General features: G+C 60.4%; 1 protein-coding gene and 1 long non-coding RNA gene across 10 annotated transcripts in view; one reads left to right on the top strand and one right to left on the bottom strand.

Moving 5' to 3' along the window:
* PEBP4 (phosphatidylethanolamine binding protein 4) overlaps positions 1-11,345 on the top strand; it is a 62,016-nt gene extending 50,671 nt beyond the window's left edge. For all 9 annotated transcript variants that reach the window (XM_072027117.1, XM_038166945.2, XM_072027118.1 and 6 more), the window contains 3 exons: positions 4,609-4,654; positions 5,515-5,631; positions 11,008-11,345. In XM_072027117.1, the coding sequence (XP_071883218.1) occupies positions 4,609-4,654; positions 5,515-5,631; positions 11,008-11,099 (255 nt within the window). In that variant the 3' untranslated portion in view covers positions 11,100-11,345. The remainder of the gene's footprint in view (positions 1-4,608; positions 4,655-5,514; positions 5,632-11,007) is intronic.
* On the bottom strand, positions 773-3,396 carry LOC139999327 (uncharacterized). Its single transcript, XR_011804710.1, has 2 exons — positions 2,886-3,396; positions 773-1,316 (listed from the first exon to the last, which is right to left on the bottom strand). It is a non-coding gene; the product is annotated as an uncharacterized lncRNA (long non-coding RNA).
* Positions 11,346-14,818: the final 3,473 nt, after the last annotated feature.

The following is a 14,818-nucleotide window of genomic DNA, read 5'->3' as shown; positions in this document are numbered from 1 at the left end:
AGTGCAGGCTCAGCTCTGCTCCACTCAGAACCAGGCTCCCGGTCCTTTAAATGCCTGAATTAGGCAAAATTTGGTGTTTCTCCAAGAATCCTCCGGAAATCTGCTGCTGGAAAAGCAAGCTAATCTTAAAGCTACACGCACGCAAGGAGCACCAAGTTTTCCACTCTTGAGAACAGCACAGGCTTGGGATGGAAAGGACCTTTCCAGCTCTCCCCAGCCCTTTTTTTTTTTTTTTTTTCTGGCCGGTTCGAGGTTTTTCCCTGCTTTGAAATCCTGGGGGCTTTGCTTTTGGCTCTTGCATCTCTCCGTCCTCCCCGCAGCGCGCCTTCCCCTGGAGTTTGGCAGCGCTTTGATGATGCCCCAGCCCTCCCGAGAGCCCTGGGGAGCATCGCAGGTGTGCAGCCCCCAGAAAATGGGTGTTGCAGGCGGAGTGGGGGCAAAACCCACCCAAATCCCCCCCCCATCTTGGTCACCCTGCGCCCTAAGGGGCAGCTGGGTCGGTGCGTCAGGGTGCCAGCTCCACCGGGAGCTCGCTGGTAATTGCAACACCCCGAGACAAAGCCCGGGCAGATGCGAGCTGGGGTTGCTACCAACATGTTCTTGTTATTGGTGATCGCTTCCATCATTTCTTATCCTGCTTTACACCCGGCTCGGGGGGGTTGCGACAGCGCTCGGGGTCCTTTGGGTGCCAGGTCCCGGCGTGCGCAGCCGCTGCCCGTGGGGAAAAACCGGAGCAGGCTGCAATCGGAGCATCGGAGCGCCTTCCTTAAGCTGATTTAAATCATCCTTTTTATTCAACTGGGGCAATTTTCTTGCTTAAGCCAACCCTGACACTTATCCGCCGGGGTCCCAGGGGTGAAGGCGCAACGGGGAGGCTCTCGTGGCAACCTCCAGTCCCCAGCCCATCATCGCTCGCGGCACCCACCCCACCTCTGCAGCAGCCCGGTGCTCTCCCCCCCTTTCCTTTTTCGCCAGAAATGTTTTGGCTGAAGTTTCAAAACCACCCGGGTGTCATCATTGCCTCCGCCCCGCTGGCGTGGACCCCTAACCTAGATAGCTAACGAAAGAGGCAGATAGGCAAATCGTGGGTGCCAGCAACGCCTAAGCCAGGCAGGTGTCGTCGCCGGCTGGAAATCCACCCAGCAGAGCCTCCCTCAATTGGAACGGTGCTGGGAATCCTGTCCCGGTGCTGGGAATCCTGTCCCGGTGCTGGGATTTTGGTCCCCATGCTGGGATTTTTGTCCCTTGTCCTCCAGGAGGGAGGTCTCCAGGCGGGTTGTTCCGCGCAGCGCTTCGTCTCGGCTGCTTTCCTGCTCCTAGATTAAAAAAAAAAAATGTTGCAAAGGGCCAAACGCCGAGGTGATTTATGTTTATTTTGCTTACTTAATAACCCTATAGCATGTCCTTCCCTGGGGCATTAGGGTGTAACAGGCGAGCATTAATTTAAATTACAGCCGTGCCCGATATTTATTTTTCAATATATTTTTATGGTGGCCTTCCCCATTTAGAGCGATCGAGAAGAAAATAAAGCAGGGCCACGCCGAGCAGTAATCGCTGCCTAATCATCCCAAAAGCTATTGGGGTAAATTCTTGGGGGTGCTGACCCCACAAAGCTGTGGGGATGCTGCCTGGTGACGTGTCCCCTCGAGCTGTCCAAGAAAATGGTGCCGTGGCACGGTGTTGGGGTAAAAATGGATGGTTTGGGGGCTTGTACAACATCAAGCAGGTGCTCATGGTGGTTGTGGAGCACCAAACTGCCCAGATTTGGGGTTTCCTCGCCATCCTTGTCTTCATGCAGTGAGGAGCAGCAGATCTATCTCCTGCCCTCTGCATGTGCGTAAAGAGAAGGTGGTTAGGAGAGGGGGTTATGGTGGGATTCATGTGAAAACAACCCAAAATGTGAACGGGAGCTGGGCTGGGGAACGCTGAGGTCTGGGGGCGCTGGGGGCTCGCTGGGCTCTGCCCTTCTCCCTCTTGGGCATCCTCATGGCTGAGGGTTTCTCTTCCATGCCCTCCGGCATAAAGCTCGGAGCAGGATGAGCCCGAGCATTGCTGGTTGGGATGAGAGCGCTCCCACCCTGCTGGGGTCGGGGTCAGCACCGGGAAAAACCCCAAAAGGGGCAGATTTCTGTGCAGGGACGTGGTGAGATCCATCCACACCAAGTTTTGGTTACCGTGCATTTTCCAAGCCTCTGGTCTGCTCGCAGGAGGCTGGATTCACCACCCGGGTGGCTCTGCCCTCCCCTCGCTGCTCCCCCCCCCCGTGCTCCTGGGAGCCGATTCATCAATCCCGACCTCATTACAAAGATCACAGGGAGGCAGAAGAACAAATCTGGGCTCCTGGCTGTGCCGGCTTTGAAGCCACCGTGGCCCCCGCAAGTGAGCAGCGCAGGAGGCGCCCTGCTCGTTTGGGGATTAACTTCCCCACTTGGCTAATTAGCGGTTAATGAGAGCAGCGCAGCCGGCACCCCCGTGGGACGTGGCCCCCCTGGCACCCAGCTGAGCCCCGAGACCCCTCCCTGGTGTCCCCGAGGTCCCCAAGGTCCCCCGGGGTGCGCTCTGGGGCAGCCAGGAGCACCCCAACCCTGCTCTGCTGCTCAGCCCTGGGTCCCATCCGTCCCATCCCAGCCCCGCTCTGCTGCTCAGCCCCGGGTCCCATCCGTCATCTGTTTGTGCTGGTCCCCTGCCAGCGATTGTGCCGATTCCCACACCCACTTTCCATAACCCTCCGTCCTCGCCCGGGCGAATCGCTTGGCGCGCTCGCCACCCAGCCCTTTCCCCTCCTCTCCGATGGGATCAGACACGTTCGGGAGAGGGGGAAGAAAGGGAATTAAGAAAAAAAAAAAAAAAAAAAAAGATCAAGAGGAAAACAAAATGTGACTCACTGCCTCCTTAATTTGTATTTATTTATCCCCTCCGCCCTGCGCTTCGGCGTGCAGCAGGCAGCACCGAGGGCCGGCCCGGGGAGGCTCTGGTGCCTCGCCTCCAAGGGTGCTGGGAATGGGGGGAAGCGTTTTCGCCACCCTATTGAGCAAGGAAAAGGGGCCAGAGGGGAATTTCTGGCACAGAAAATTCCGTGGCACCGATTTTTGAGGCTGCTTGCGCGGGGCAGGCTGCCCAGAGCAGCTCGGCACCGCGCGGACGGGCGAGTTGGAAACATCTCTGTCCTCGGCGGGGGGAAAGAGGGAAAGAAAAAAGCTCAAATGGTGTCATTAGGGACTGCTAATGCTCTCATAAAAGGGCATTAATAAAGCCGGCAGCTCAGCAGCATCCATTAGCTCTGCTCGTGGCGGGGATCTTCGGCGGGGAGGCTTCGCGCCGACCCCGCCAGCCTCTCCCGCGGCTCAGGGCAGCCCCCTGCCAACGCGCCCCCTTTTGCCTTTATGGAGCTGTTTACTGTACATAAATATATATATATTAAAAAAAAAATAGGCAGGGTTTACAGTGCTTGTCCCTACTTTCTCCCGCCCGCCCTCTTCCTGTTCTCTCCTCTTAAAAGGAGCTTTATCCTTTGACTCTCCCACCCCCGGGGCTAGCGCGAACCCACTGCGGCTCGGGGCGAGCAGGAACCCACATCAGCAGGCAGGGAAACAGGGAGGAGGCCCGGCCTCTCCCGATAAGCCCTGGGCAAAGCCAGGAATAGCAGCGAGGTCCCCGCACGGGAGCAGCCCTACCCGGCACAGAACAACCCCCAGCCCCTGCCTTTGAAGAAGAGGAGGGAGCTGGCCACGAGCCCGGCTCGCTTTTGGGGCCAGCTGCTTGGGTTTTGGGTCTCTTTGCACATCTGGGAAGGGAGAGTGTCCGGAGGAGCCCCTGGGTGCTTCTCTCCCAGCACCCAAGGGACCCAACACTGCCCAAAAATGTGGTCAGCATCGCTGCCGTGGGGATATTTTCGGCTCTGGCTGCCGAGGGCTGGGGACCCAGCGGGTTTGGCTTCCAGGTGAACCCTTTGCCGTGCCACACGCAGCCGTGACTCAGGGAAAAGCAGCCGTGGAGAAGGGCAGAGCTTTGATCCCCAAAACGCCGGGGAGCCAGCCATGTTCCCCACGTGCACTTGGGCTTGCAGTTATCTGATGCATCTTTATTTTTTTTTATATATATATATATATTATTATTATTTATTTTTATTTTTTTCTTCTGGGTAATAACTCCCAGGGCAGGTTGGGACGGAGGAGCCCTGGCAGCGGCGTGTGCGTGGGCAGGACTGGAATAACGGGTGCAGTCAGACGAGGATTTACGAGCGCTGGAAGCAGCGCTGGGAGGTGGGGGCCAGCTGGGAAGAGCAGTGGGTGCAGCAGGTCAGGGGTGAGGCGGCTCAGCAGGGGCAGGATGCGCCCGACGGGGCCCCCTTCCCATTTATCCAAACCCCTCGGCCACTCCGCATCACCCCCTCCCCAAAATCCTTCCCCTCACGCCCCCGTTGGGGATGCTCGACAGGAGATGTTGGCTTGCTGGTGGGTTTTGTGAGCAAAAGGCTTGGAATTTCCCCAAATAAAGCCCTGGGATGAGGCGGGTGCAGCTGGGGGGGTGCAGGAGGGCTTCGTGCCCCCACATCCTCATCCTCCTGGGGGTCAGCAGCACCTCACCTCCCTCCTCCTGTCGTTCCAGGGCACGGACCTGAGGACAGGGGACCTCAAAGGGCGCGTGCTGACGGGTGAGTGGGATGGGGTCTGCGCTCACCTGGGGTGGGCACAGCCAGGGGGACACGCCGGTGCCATCCCCGCTCTCCTGGGGATGTTTTTGGATAGGCCGAGGAGCTGCAGGGGCTGGGTACCGCTCGCCGTGGGACTCAGGGCAGTGATGGAGAGCCTAAACTAAAAGTGGTTAAAAAACTCCCCAAAGTGGTTCAAAAACTCCCCAGCTGCTGGAAGAGCTCCAAACCAGAGCAAAAATTAAAAAAATAATAATAAAAAAAAAGGGGGTGGAGGGACAATCAAAAAGAAAAACCCCAGATAAAAGCAGGTGAATCCCAACAACGCCTGTGATGTTGCACGAACAAAGATTTTGGGTTCAACATGGGCCAGGTGCAGCGATGCAGCTCACACCCCAATGGGCTGTATCCCTTTTTGAGGGGGGCACAGCACGGGGGTGTGGGGAGAGAGGACATCACGTCCTCTGTGCCCTCAGCCTCCGATCCAACGGAGAGGACAGCGGCTGGTGACAACGCGCTGACGTGCCCCCTCCACATCTGGCTCCCTTTTGGGATGTGTTAGGGGTTGTGAAGGGGACCTGACCCTCTGCAAAGCGAGCCCATAACCCCAAACTCCCCCACCCCAACCCCAAAAGCATCCACCTGCAGCCAAAACTTGCTGCAAGAGGACTTCAAGAGCTGGCTGTGCCCCGTTGAGCCGACGTGGGGCTGGCCACCACCTGGATCCCCCAGCCCCATGGGGCAAAACTGAGCTCTGCCCCCAGGATTGGACACCGGGGGTGGGTTTGGGGGGGCTCCCAGCCTTGGAGGGGGTGGTGATCCAGCTCAGCACCAAGCTCATCCATTTGCTTTTGCATCCCCAGACTACGTGCGCCCCACGCCCCCGCCTCGCAGCGGGTACCACCGCTACCAGCTCCGCCTGTACGAGCAGCCGGACGGCCAGCACATCGCCCTGAGCCCCGAGGAGCTGCTCTCACTCGGTAAGGAGCAAACCGTGCCCCCGGGAGCCCTGCTTTGGGTGCTGCCTTTGGGATTCGCAGCCCTAACGCCGTGCGCCCGGGGTGCTGGGGATGCTCGCGTTGTCGGTGCGCTCTCAGAGGGATGAGGCTGGGGTGGGATGTCCCGGTGGGGTGGCAGGAATGTTTGGCAAGGCAGCTGGAAATCACCTGGCTAGCGGGATCGGAAGCAGGGGGAGGTCTTGGCAGCTGTGAAATCGGGGCGCGTCCTCCCCGGCACATCCCTGAGCTGCTGGAGTTTCGTCACCGCCGGAGCGCAGAGATAGGGATCAGAACCGGAGAGGTTTAGCAAGGGATTGCTCAAAGGGCCCTGACACAACGCCTGCCAACTCCCAGCTGCTGCGGAGCAAGGACACGTCCCGAAATGGTGCACGGATGGGGACAAGGGGGCAAAAGAGGCCATTCCTGTCAAAACTTTCCCACCCGGGACCACTCCGGCAGCTCCACAGGCAGGGCAGGTCGGTGCGCACCCCTGCGCTGCCTTAAGCAGGTCCTGGAGGAGACCCCAAAAAAATACCTGGTGTGGGGCTGTGTCTAGTGCAGGCTGCTGCTTCCTAGGGTTATTTCTGCCCCTCGGTTCATTTTCCTGACTCATTAATTGCTCCTTAATGACACGCACTGAAGGCACCCCCTTGCCAGTGGAGCGGTCGGAGGAGCCCCATTCACCGGGGCCACGCACCCACATCCCCACCACAGGGTGCTGGGGCTGGGACACCCATGAATACACCGGAGGAGATTTGAGCTGCAGCTCCTGATGCGTGAGCGTCGCAGTTTGTCAGCCAGCTGTGGCTCTCTGCAGCCTGCTAGCTCGGCAGCTGGATGAAGGTCATCCTCATCCTCTTCACTGCTGCGCCACCGGCTTGGCCAGTCCAGACCCCAATGCCCTCCGGCAGCCCATCCTAGAGCCCCGGCACCCAAAGAGCAGGGCTGGAGTCCGAAAAGAGCCAGCACAGGACTGGGTTTTGGTGTCTTGAGGGCTTTAACCACATCCATCCCCAGGGATGTGGAGGAATGAACGCTGATTTAGCCACCCGCACGTCGGATCTCGTGTGGTGGCGTGGAGGCAGCACCTCGGGGAGAAGTGAGAGCACCTTTGGGTGCACGTAAAAATAAGGAAGGAGGGCCTGATCCTGGCGGGCTGTGGCTCGGATGCTCAGCAAGCTCCTGTGCTGCTCTGCCGTGGTCCTCTCCTTTGGTACCCGTGGTGTGGGATGCCCGGGTTCTCCTGGTGGGTGACGCTGCTGGCACAACTCGCAGCCCGGCTCTGGGCTTTCCATCTCGCTCAGCCTTAGGGCAGCCCCTTTTTGTCACCTCATTTGGGTCCAGAATCCCCTTTTTGTTGCTTTATTTGGGTCCTGAATCAGGTGGCAGTGCCACCTCCAGCATAGATGGTGGCACCCACGGTCACCGCGGCACCACCCCAGGGACGGAGAGGTGTCCAAAACTTGCAGAGGCCTGGGTGCCCTTTGGTGGAGGCAGCAGCCAGGAGGATGCTGGAGGCGCTCAGCGGAGGCACGGAGAGGCCACAGCCTCCAGAAGAGGGCACTAAACCCTGACCTCCACGTGCAGCCTCCTGCTCCAGCCCAGCTGCGCGCTCTCCGGAGCCGTGGGAAATGAAGAAGCCAAGGAGGGGGGGGAAACTGGGAGCACTAAAAATAACCCCCTGCTCCTCCAGCCCTCCGGATGGCTTCCAAGCCGAGCGAGGAGAAGCGGGTGAGGCTCCACAGCCCAAGGGCGCAAAGGGTGTGAGCACGCGTGGCTGTGCAGACGCCGGGATGGTCGGACAGACGGACGGGATAAAGCAGCTCGTTTCATCGGGAGGAGCACCCGGACCCTTCCCAAGTGTTCCCGATCGATCCTTTTTGCTCTGAAACCCCAGGCAAAAGGCTGAACCCTCCTGGAGCCTCATTTTCCCCCCTTCCAGAGCCTGATCCATTCCCGGGGAAGCCACTTTCCAGCCGTGAAACCACTGGGCACCAGCTCTTGGGGGCACCAAAAGTGGCCCCGGTGCCGTGCCGGCAGCACGAAGGTTTTCCTCCCCGCGCAGCGAGGAGCTCGCTCCACTTCCCCCCCCCTCCTCCCCGTCTTCCTCCCCCCTCCAAGCCCAAAGGTTTGCAGCCGCCTTTGTATTTTCACGCGATGGGAGATAATAGCTTGTGGTCTGCAAAATGTCAGAGCCACTCATCAGATCCCGAGGCGGCGGCGCTCGCTTCGAGCTCTCTCGAGCCGGCAGCTCAGCCCCGGCTGCCCGCTGCACCCCGCCGGGGGAAACTCCCTCCTGCCGGGGGGAATTCAGCGTCCAGCGAGACCGAGCGAAGAAACACGGCTGCAAAAAGAGGTTCCAGAGCTGGTTTTTGGCCTTTTTCCTGATTTTCCTGCCCCCTCCATCCTCGGCCACCAGCAGAGCACTCGCTGAGCCGCGGTGCGCATTTTAGGGATTGTTTTTGCCCATGCGCATCCTGCAGGAGGATGGAGACCCCTTCGTTTTCCACCCCTTTTCCTTCCCTTCTGGGACACGCTTAATTAGAGCGAGATCTCCAGGTTTAATTGCACCTGCTGGCCGGTGCCGTGGCTCCCTCTGCTTCCACCAACCTACGCCGAGAGGTGCGCAGGCGGCCGGCCCGTGCGGCTTCCCGCTTCCCTGCCGGGCCGCTGCAGCGTGCCAGCTTTTATTTGGGGTTTCTTGGCATTTCCAGGCCCTGCAGCAGTTCTCAGGCCCTCATTAGCAGCCGGGTGCTGTCATCAGAGAAACACCTGAAGCACCAGAGCCGGCTTTGCCTGGGGCACAAACTCCCTTTGCCGTTCCGTGCCACGGTGCCAGCTGCCCACCGGTCCCAGAGCGCACGGGGCGAAGCTCCCCAGCACCCCAAAACCTCCTCCTGCCCCAGAAGAGCCTTTGGCAAGGCAGGTGCACCAAAGATGGGCGTTTGAAGGGTGATTTATCACCTCCGCTGTGTCCCTGCTGAGTTATTTGGGGACGGGGACCAGGGGGGAGCCCATCTGGACACCCCCCAGTGCTTCATTTCGGGGCCACGGCTTCGTTTTGGGGCCACGGCACTGACTCATGAGCCGACCTCGTGCACCTCCGATCCGCCCGGCCGGAAAATCGGGTCGGGCCGGGCGCTGGCAGGGAGAAGGAGCCGTCGGGCACGTCCCCGGTGAGGAAAGCGAGAGGCCGCGCCGTGCGCCAGGATGCCGGCACCACGGGGAGCTCGGAAATCAGCGGGGTTTGGGGCTCGGGGAGAGCAGCCCTGCTAATGAGGCTGAGAAATTACGGCCCCAAAGTGCCCGAGGCTGAGCACCCAGCACTTTTTGGGGTGCAGGGGAGCAGGGGTGCCACAGAACTGCCCCGAGCATCCATCACCCATGGGGCCGGAGGGTCCCCGTGCCTCAGTTTCCCCACTCCAAGCACGGGGGTGTCAGCCGGGCGCTCCGCACTCCTCCTCCGGCGAGCGCTACGATAAGGGCAAAGCCCGATGAGATAATCCTGCAGGAAATGAGCTTGAAAGTGGACCAAGCCGCGGATGAAATGTCTTATTGTTTGGGCGGGGAGGGGACGGTGGCCCCGCGACCTCGGCCCCGCGCTCGCCCCGCTGACTCACGGCTCCCAGTGCCACCCGGACACTGGGACCAGTTGGAGAAGCGGTGCCCTTTGGGACGGGGACATCGCTCCCCGTTGGGGTGGGACGGGGTGCTTGATTTAGGGATGCTGGCTTTGGGGAGGGGGATACGGGGCCGGGAGCCACCTGGGGAAGCCCCCAACACCTCTGCCCCTGGCTGGGTGGCTGCGTTTGGGGATTTCCTCCAGGACACCCCGGGAGGGATGGGCACCACCGGTGCGAGCGCAGGTAGGAAAGTAGGTCAGGAAAAACCCTCGTCCCGTGCGCCTCCCCGCCTGCAGCCCCACAGTAACTCTGCCTGGTCCCAGCTGCTTTCATCCACGCCCCTCGGGGGGGCTCGTAAGCATTAATTAAAGCCGCCAGCCCCCCTGGGAAGGGGGGAGCAGCTGTGCCTCGCTCTCGCCCCCATCCCACGGGGCACCGACCGTGCTCCCACTTGGGCTTTCCGAGGGCTTTGAAATCCCGCGGATGAAAGGCACCCGCTGGAGGTGGGGGCAGTGGGATCACCGCAGGGACCCCCCGAGAGACCCCATCCCCTCGCCCCGTGCTCACCCAGAGGTGGTTTAGGGGGGGATTCAGGCAGTGAAATGAGAGTTTTCCCTCCTCTGAAGGGTGCTGTTTGGGCACCCAGGCCTGATGGCCGTGCCGGAGGGCATCTGGGACCCCCACCCCGATGTGTCCCCGGCATCTCCCCCTCAGCAGCCTGCCAGGGTGCAGGATGGGGCCCGAGCACCCCGTGCCTCCATCCTGGGTGCTGGCCCAGGAGGCTGCAGCACGCAGGGTGGAGTAAAACAGAAAGGCAGAGCCCGGCGGGGGCTTTTTTGGCCGGAGGCTGACTCACGGTGTGGTGGGGGGCACGCAGGGGGGGAGCCGGGCTCTCCGGCAGCACCCCGTGGCCCTGAGCCATCGCCACGGATGATGAAGCAGCCGGGGTTTTGCTCAGCACTTTTTTTTTGTTTTTGGCAAGAGCAAAAGAAAGGGGGGGGGGGGGGGCTGGTGTGCTCCTGCCGAGGGCGGAGAAGCGCGACCAGGCTGCGCCGTGACATTCAAGAGAGGTGCCAGGAAGGGAGGGCGGGTTTCGGATAAACAACGGGGCTCTTCTCCTGCTGCAGCACCCCGGCCGTGGCCCTACAGATGTCCCCAAATTGGGGGTCCCCAAGGGAGGGGGTCCCCAAGGGAGGGGGCATCGCGAGGTGCTCCGGTGCCGCTGTCCACGAGGGTTGCGCACCCCTGGGAGCAGGAATTGAGGACGGAGGGGCTGTGGATCCCCCCCCCAGGCAGCAAAATTTGGGGTCAGGGTGGGGGAAAATGATTTTCTCCGCTCCCAAGCCTTCAGGAGCAGCAGCCAGCGAGGGGCCGGGGGATGTCCTGGCCTCTCCCCCACGAGGGCGGCCGGGGATTTCCAAGCACCCCGGGGTGGGCTTGGAGGAAGCGGTGGGAAGCTGTGCTCCAAAGGTCGGCAGGAAGCCAGCGGGGGCGGACGAGGGGGGAGGACAAGAAGAGTTTTGCAGCCCGGGGATGCTCGGGGTTGGGCTCCCCCAGCGGCTGCAGCACCCAAGGGTGCCCGGCGGGCGGTGGGGAGCAGCAGCCGCAGCTCGCAGGATGTGGTCGGGGGCCGAGCAGCAGCCGGCGCAGGGCAGGCAGCGCACGGCCCCGTCACCACAGCAGCAGGCAGGAGCAGGATCCGGCCCCGCTCACCCCTTTATCCTCTCTCCCCCAGGTGCCTGGGCGATGGAGAGCTTCGTGGAGAGGTTTCACCTCGGCTCCCCCGTGGCCTCGACGCAGTTCCTCACCAAGCACCACGAGGATTAGCCGGGGCCACATCGCCACGGATGAGACCCTGGGAGCCCTGGGGTTGCTCCCAGCTGCTGCCCAAATTTCCACCGGCCTGGATTCACGAGCAGGAAGCCCAGCTCCCTCCTCCCCCAGAACCTGGGGGGGTCTCTTTCCCTCTGCTCCCCACCGGCGTGGGGTTTCTGGTGCACCCCGAGTGCGTCCCGGCTCACCCAGCTCTCAGCTTTGCTGCCTGTGGCTCAGAAAATAAAAAATAGGCATGGAGAGCACTGGGATGCTCCTTGCTGCTGGGGGGGGACACGGCACGGCCTCGGGGGGGCCAGGAGCTGGGCAAAACACGTGGCCAAATCCATCCCACAGGGTGCTTCCCATCCCTTTCCTGGCTCCGTGCCCATCAGAGTTTTTGCCCAGCATCTCCCGTGCCTGCTGCCTGGCACAACCCCAGCACCCCGCAGATTTTGGGGGCTTTCAGGACGGCCACGTGTGCTCGGTGGCACCGTGGTGGCCCTGGGGGGACACCAAGGGAGCCCCGGGTGGCTCCATCCCTGCCCTGCCCGCGCTCCCCGCGCTGCCTCAGCCAGCTCCTCTTGGAAAGCAAAACCGAAATGAAAGCCGTAAATCAGAGGAGCTCTGCCGGCTGGCCACTTAGCCGGACCTCCCCTTTAATTAGCTCTTTAATTAGGCTCTCAGCTAAGACTCGGGGGTTTCTCCAAGGCTGGGATCACGTCCTCCTCGCAGCGACGAGGCTGGGTTTGCGCTGCTGGTGCCGGGGCAGCGAGGCCACCCCGGGGCTGGCTGCGGGAGCACTTTGAGCCCTGCACATCCCTGGGGGGGCGAAAATTTGCAGGTGGGGAAACTGAGGCAGGGAAACGACTCGCTCGTGGCCGTGCAGAGGGGAGGAAGCACCCCCGAGGTGCTCGGAGAGGTTGGTGATGGATCTCGTGCCGGATCCAGCTCGGTCCCGGAGCAAATTGCCCCCATCCCATGCTCCCCGGAGGACACGATGCTGCGAGAGCAGCTTTCACCTTTTTTTTTTCAGGAGGGCTCAAACGTGGCCGGGACTTTCCCTGCAGCAGGAGGAGGCTGAATCACATCAGCGAGGTGCCCGCAGGCACCGAACGCCTCCCGTTTGCCCCGGTGCCACCCCACAGCAGGACACGGGGCCGGTGGCACCGGCTCTGCCCCAGGCGCACGCCGCTGGGGGAAGCTGCAGGGCAGGAGAGCAACAAAAAAAGGAAGCCGGGTAACACACCACAGCCCAGGAAAAAGAAAAAAAAAAAAAAAGAAAAAAAATACAAAACACGCTGCCCTGCTTGCCATCAGCCAGCTAAAATTAGCAGCGGAGGAAATGACACTTCGAGATGTCATGGAAGTCTGCTAAAGTTGGATTTCTCCTTCTCTTTTTTACATTTCCCCGCCGCTGAGGGTGTAATTGGGCCGTTAGGTTAATGCAGAGGGACCGGTGTAAATGAAAGGTCAGGCTTTGTTGACATCCTGCAGTCAAACTATAGGCGTCCTTCCCTCCCTGCCTTTAATTCCTTGTGGCTGGAGTGTTTATTTTTGGTGGAGCGGGAGAGAAAAGCGATCGGATGTTTATCCTTCGAGGAAATTATCGCCATCATTCTTGGGTTTAATTTGAGCTGGAGATGAGAGCCGGGAGCACGCCTGGGGCGAGCGCCGGGCAGGTGCTCCAAGTCCCCCACGTGTGCCACCAAGATGGGCCTTGGAGGGGAAGGGGATGGGGATGGGATGGGGATGGGGTGGGTTAAAGGATGGGGATGGGGATGGGATGGGGACAGGATGGGGACAGGGATGGGGATGGGATGGGGATGGGATGGGGACAGGGACATGGATGGAATGGGGATGGGAGTGGGATGGAAACAGGGATGGGGATGGGATGGGAATGGGGACGGGATGGGGACAGGGATGGGGTTGGGATGGGGATGGGGATGGGATGGGAATAGAAACAGGGATGGGGATGGGGTGGGAATGGGGACGGGATGGGGAAAGGGATGGAAATGGAGACAATGGGGATGGGGATGGAAATGGGGATAGGGACAGGATGGAGACAGGGATGGGGATGGGATGGGGACAGGGACATGAATGGGATGGGGATGGGATGGGGATGGAAACAGGGTTGGGGACAGGATGGGGACAGGGATGGGGATGGAGATGGGGACAGGGATGGAGATGGAGACAATGGGGATGGGGATGGAAATGGGGATAGGGACAGGATGGAGACAGGGATGGGGACGGGAACGGGGCATGTTGAAGGGCACAGGGATGGGCACAGAGATGTGGAAGGGGACAGGGATGGGGACAGTCCTCGGAGAGCAGGACCGAGAGGTGGAGGCCGCGTTGCTCAAAGCCACGCGCGCGGCACCGGGCGCACCACGGGGCAGCAGCGTCGGCCAGCCCCTAACCACAAACTCTCACTGGGATGTGTGCGAGGCCCTCACGGCGTGGAAAATATTAATTGTGGTTTTTTTGTTCGCTTTTTGATAATTTACAAAGAAAGAAAAAAAGAAAAAAAAAAAAAAAAAAAGGAAAGGAAGCCGCACGCAGTCACTTTGCGCCGGTCCCACCCCCTTTATCTCTCCTTCCATTCGCTCACCATTGGTGCAAGAGCGAAAAGAGAAGCTGAGTCTCTCGCTGCCTAAATGTAGAAAGTTTTGCTTCTAAATCAGTTTGTGATGGAAAGGAAATACGTCACGTCCCTGGGGAAGTGGCTGGTTTTCGGCAGCCACAACCCCAGCGCCGAGCGCTGCAATGGAACAGGCGGCACTGAAATAGCTCCGCGCCGTGTTATTGTCACCGATATCATTTTTTTTTCTCTGTCTACGTGTGTCATTTTTAGCATCCAGAGGAAGTTTTATTTGTATTTGTTAGCCCGACTTTCCACTGCCGGGGCTTGTTGTTTCTTTTTTTCTCTCTTCTGTGGGTCCAAGGCACGAGGGGGGGATGAGAAAACAACACCGGGGCTCGGCACAACCTGGAGCCCACGGCACTGCCGGCCTCTCTTGGTGCTGCACCTTGGGGGACAAAAAAAACATTATCCCTAAAAGAACCCAATCCTTGGGAAGGTTTTGGGGTCACAAAAGTGATCCGAGAGCCACAGATTTAACAGTTTCCCCGTGGAGGCCTCCTTGGTGTGGTGGAGGCTCCTGAGGGGTCTCCAACCTCTTCCCGGAGCGAAGCCATAAAGCAGGCGAGGGAGAGGAGGGTTTGGGGTTTGGGATGTGGAAGGTGAAGCTCGGGATCGCCGCCTGCTCCTCCTGCAAGCGACGGCAGCTCGCGGCAGCGCACGTGGGGGTGTTTCTGTTTCTTTCCCAAGCTGGGCTGGAGGCCAGAGGAAGCCTGCGCCGAGCGCAAGCCCCAAGTCACCAGGGTAATAATTACCTATTCCCAACGATTATCGGCGTAATTACTGTAATGAGGAGGATCTCAGCCCCTGGCTCGAGGGGAGGCAGCCCTCGGTCCCATCCCCTGAAGCAGAGAGGGAAAAGAGTCCGAAAAGAGTCCCCTCTCCAGCCAGCACCCAGTGGGACCACGCCAGGAAAAGGCAGATTTCGGGGCAGGGGCCAGGGAGGAGCAGGGATGGGGACACCTCCATCACCCCCCGGCCTCGGTGTTTTGTGGGGACGGGGTGGGACCACGGCAGATTTTGGGGAGCAGAGCGCTGCCAGCTTCCCCTCGCACAGGCACTTGCACAAGAAGGGATTAGCAGGATCAGGTGC

Source organism: Anas platyrhynchos, chromosome 23, assembly GCF_047663525.1.
Source record: "Anas platyrhynchos isolate ZD024472 breed Pekin duck chromosome 23, IASCAAS_PekinDuck_T2T, whole genome shotgun sequence".
In the NCBI taxonomy this organism is placed as follows: Eukaryota; Metazoa; Chordata; class Aves; order Anseriformes; family Anatidae; genus Anas; species Anas platyrhynchos.
The sequence above is the reverse complement of the archived record's forward strand: the minus strand, read 5'-3'. Positions and strand labels throughout refer to the sequence as shown.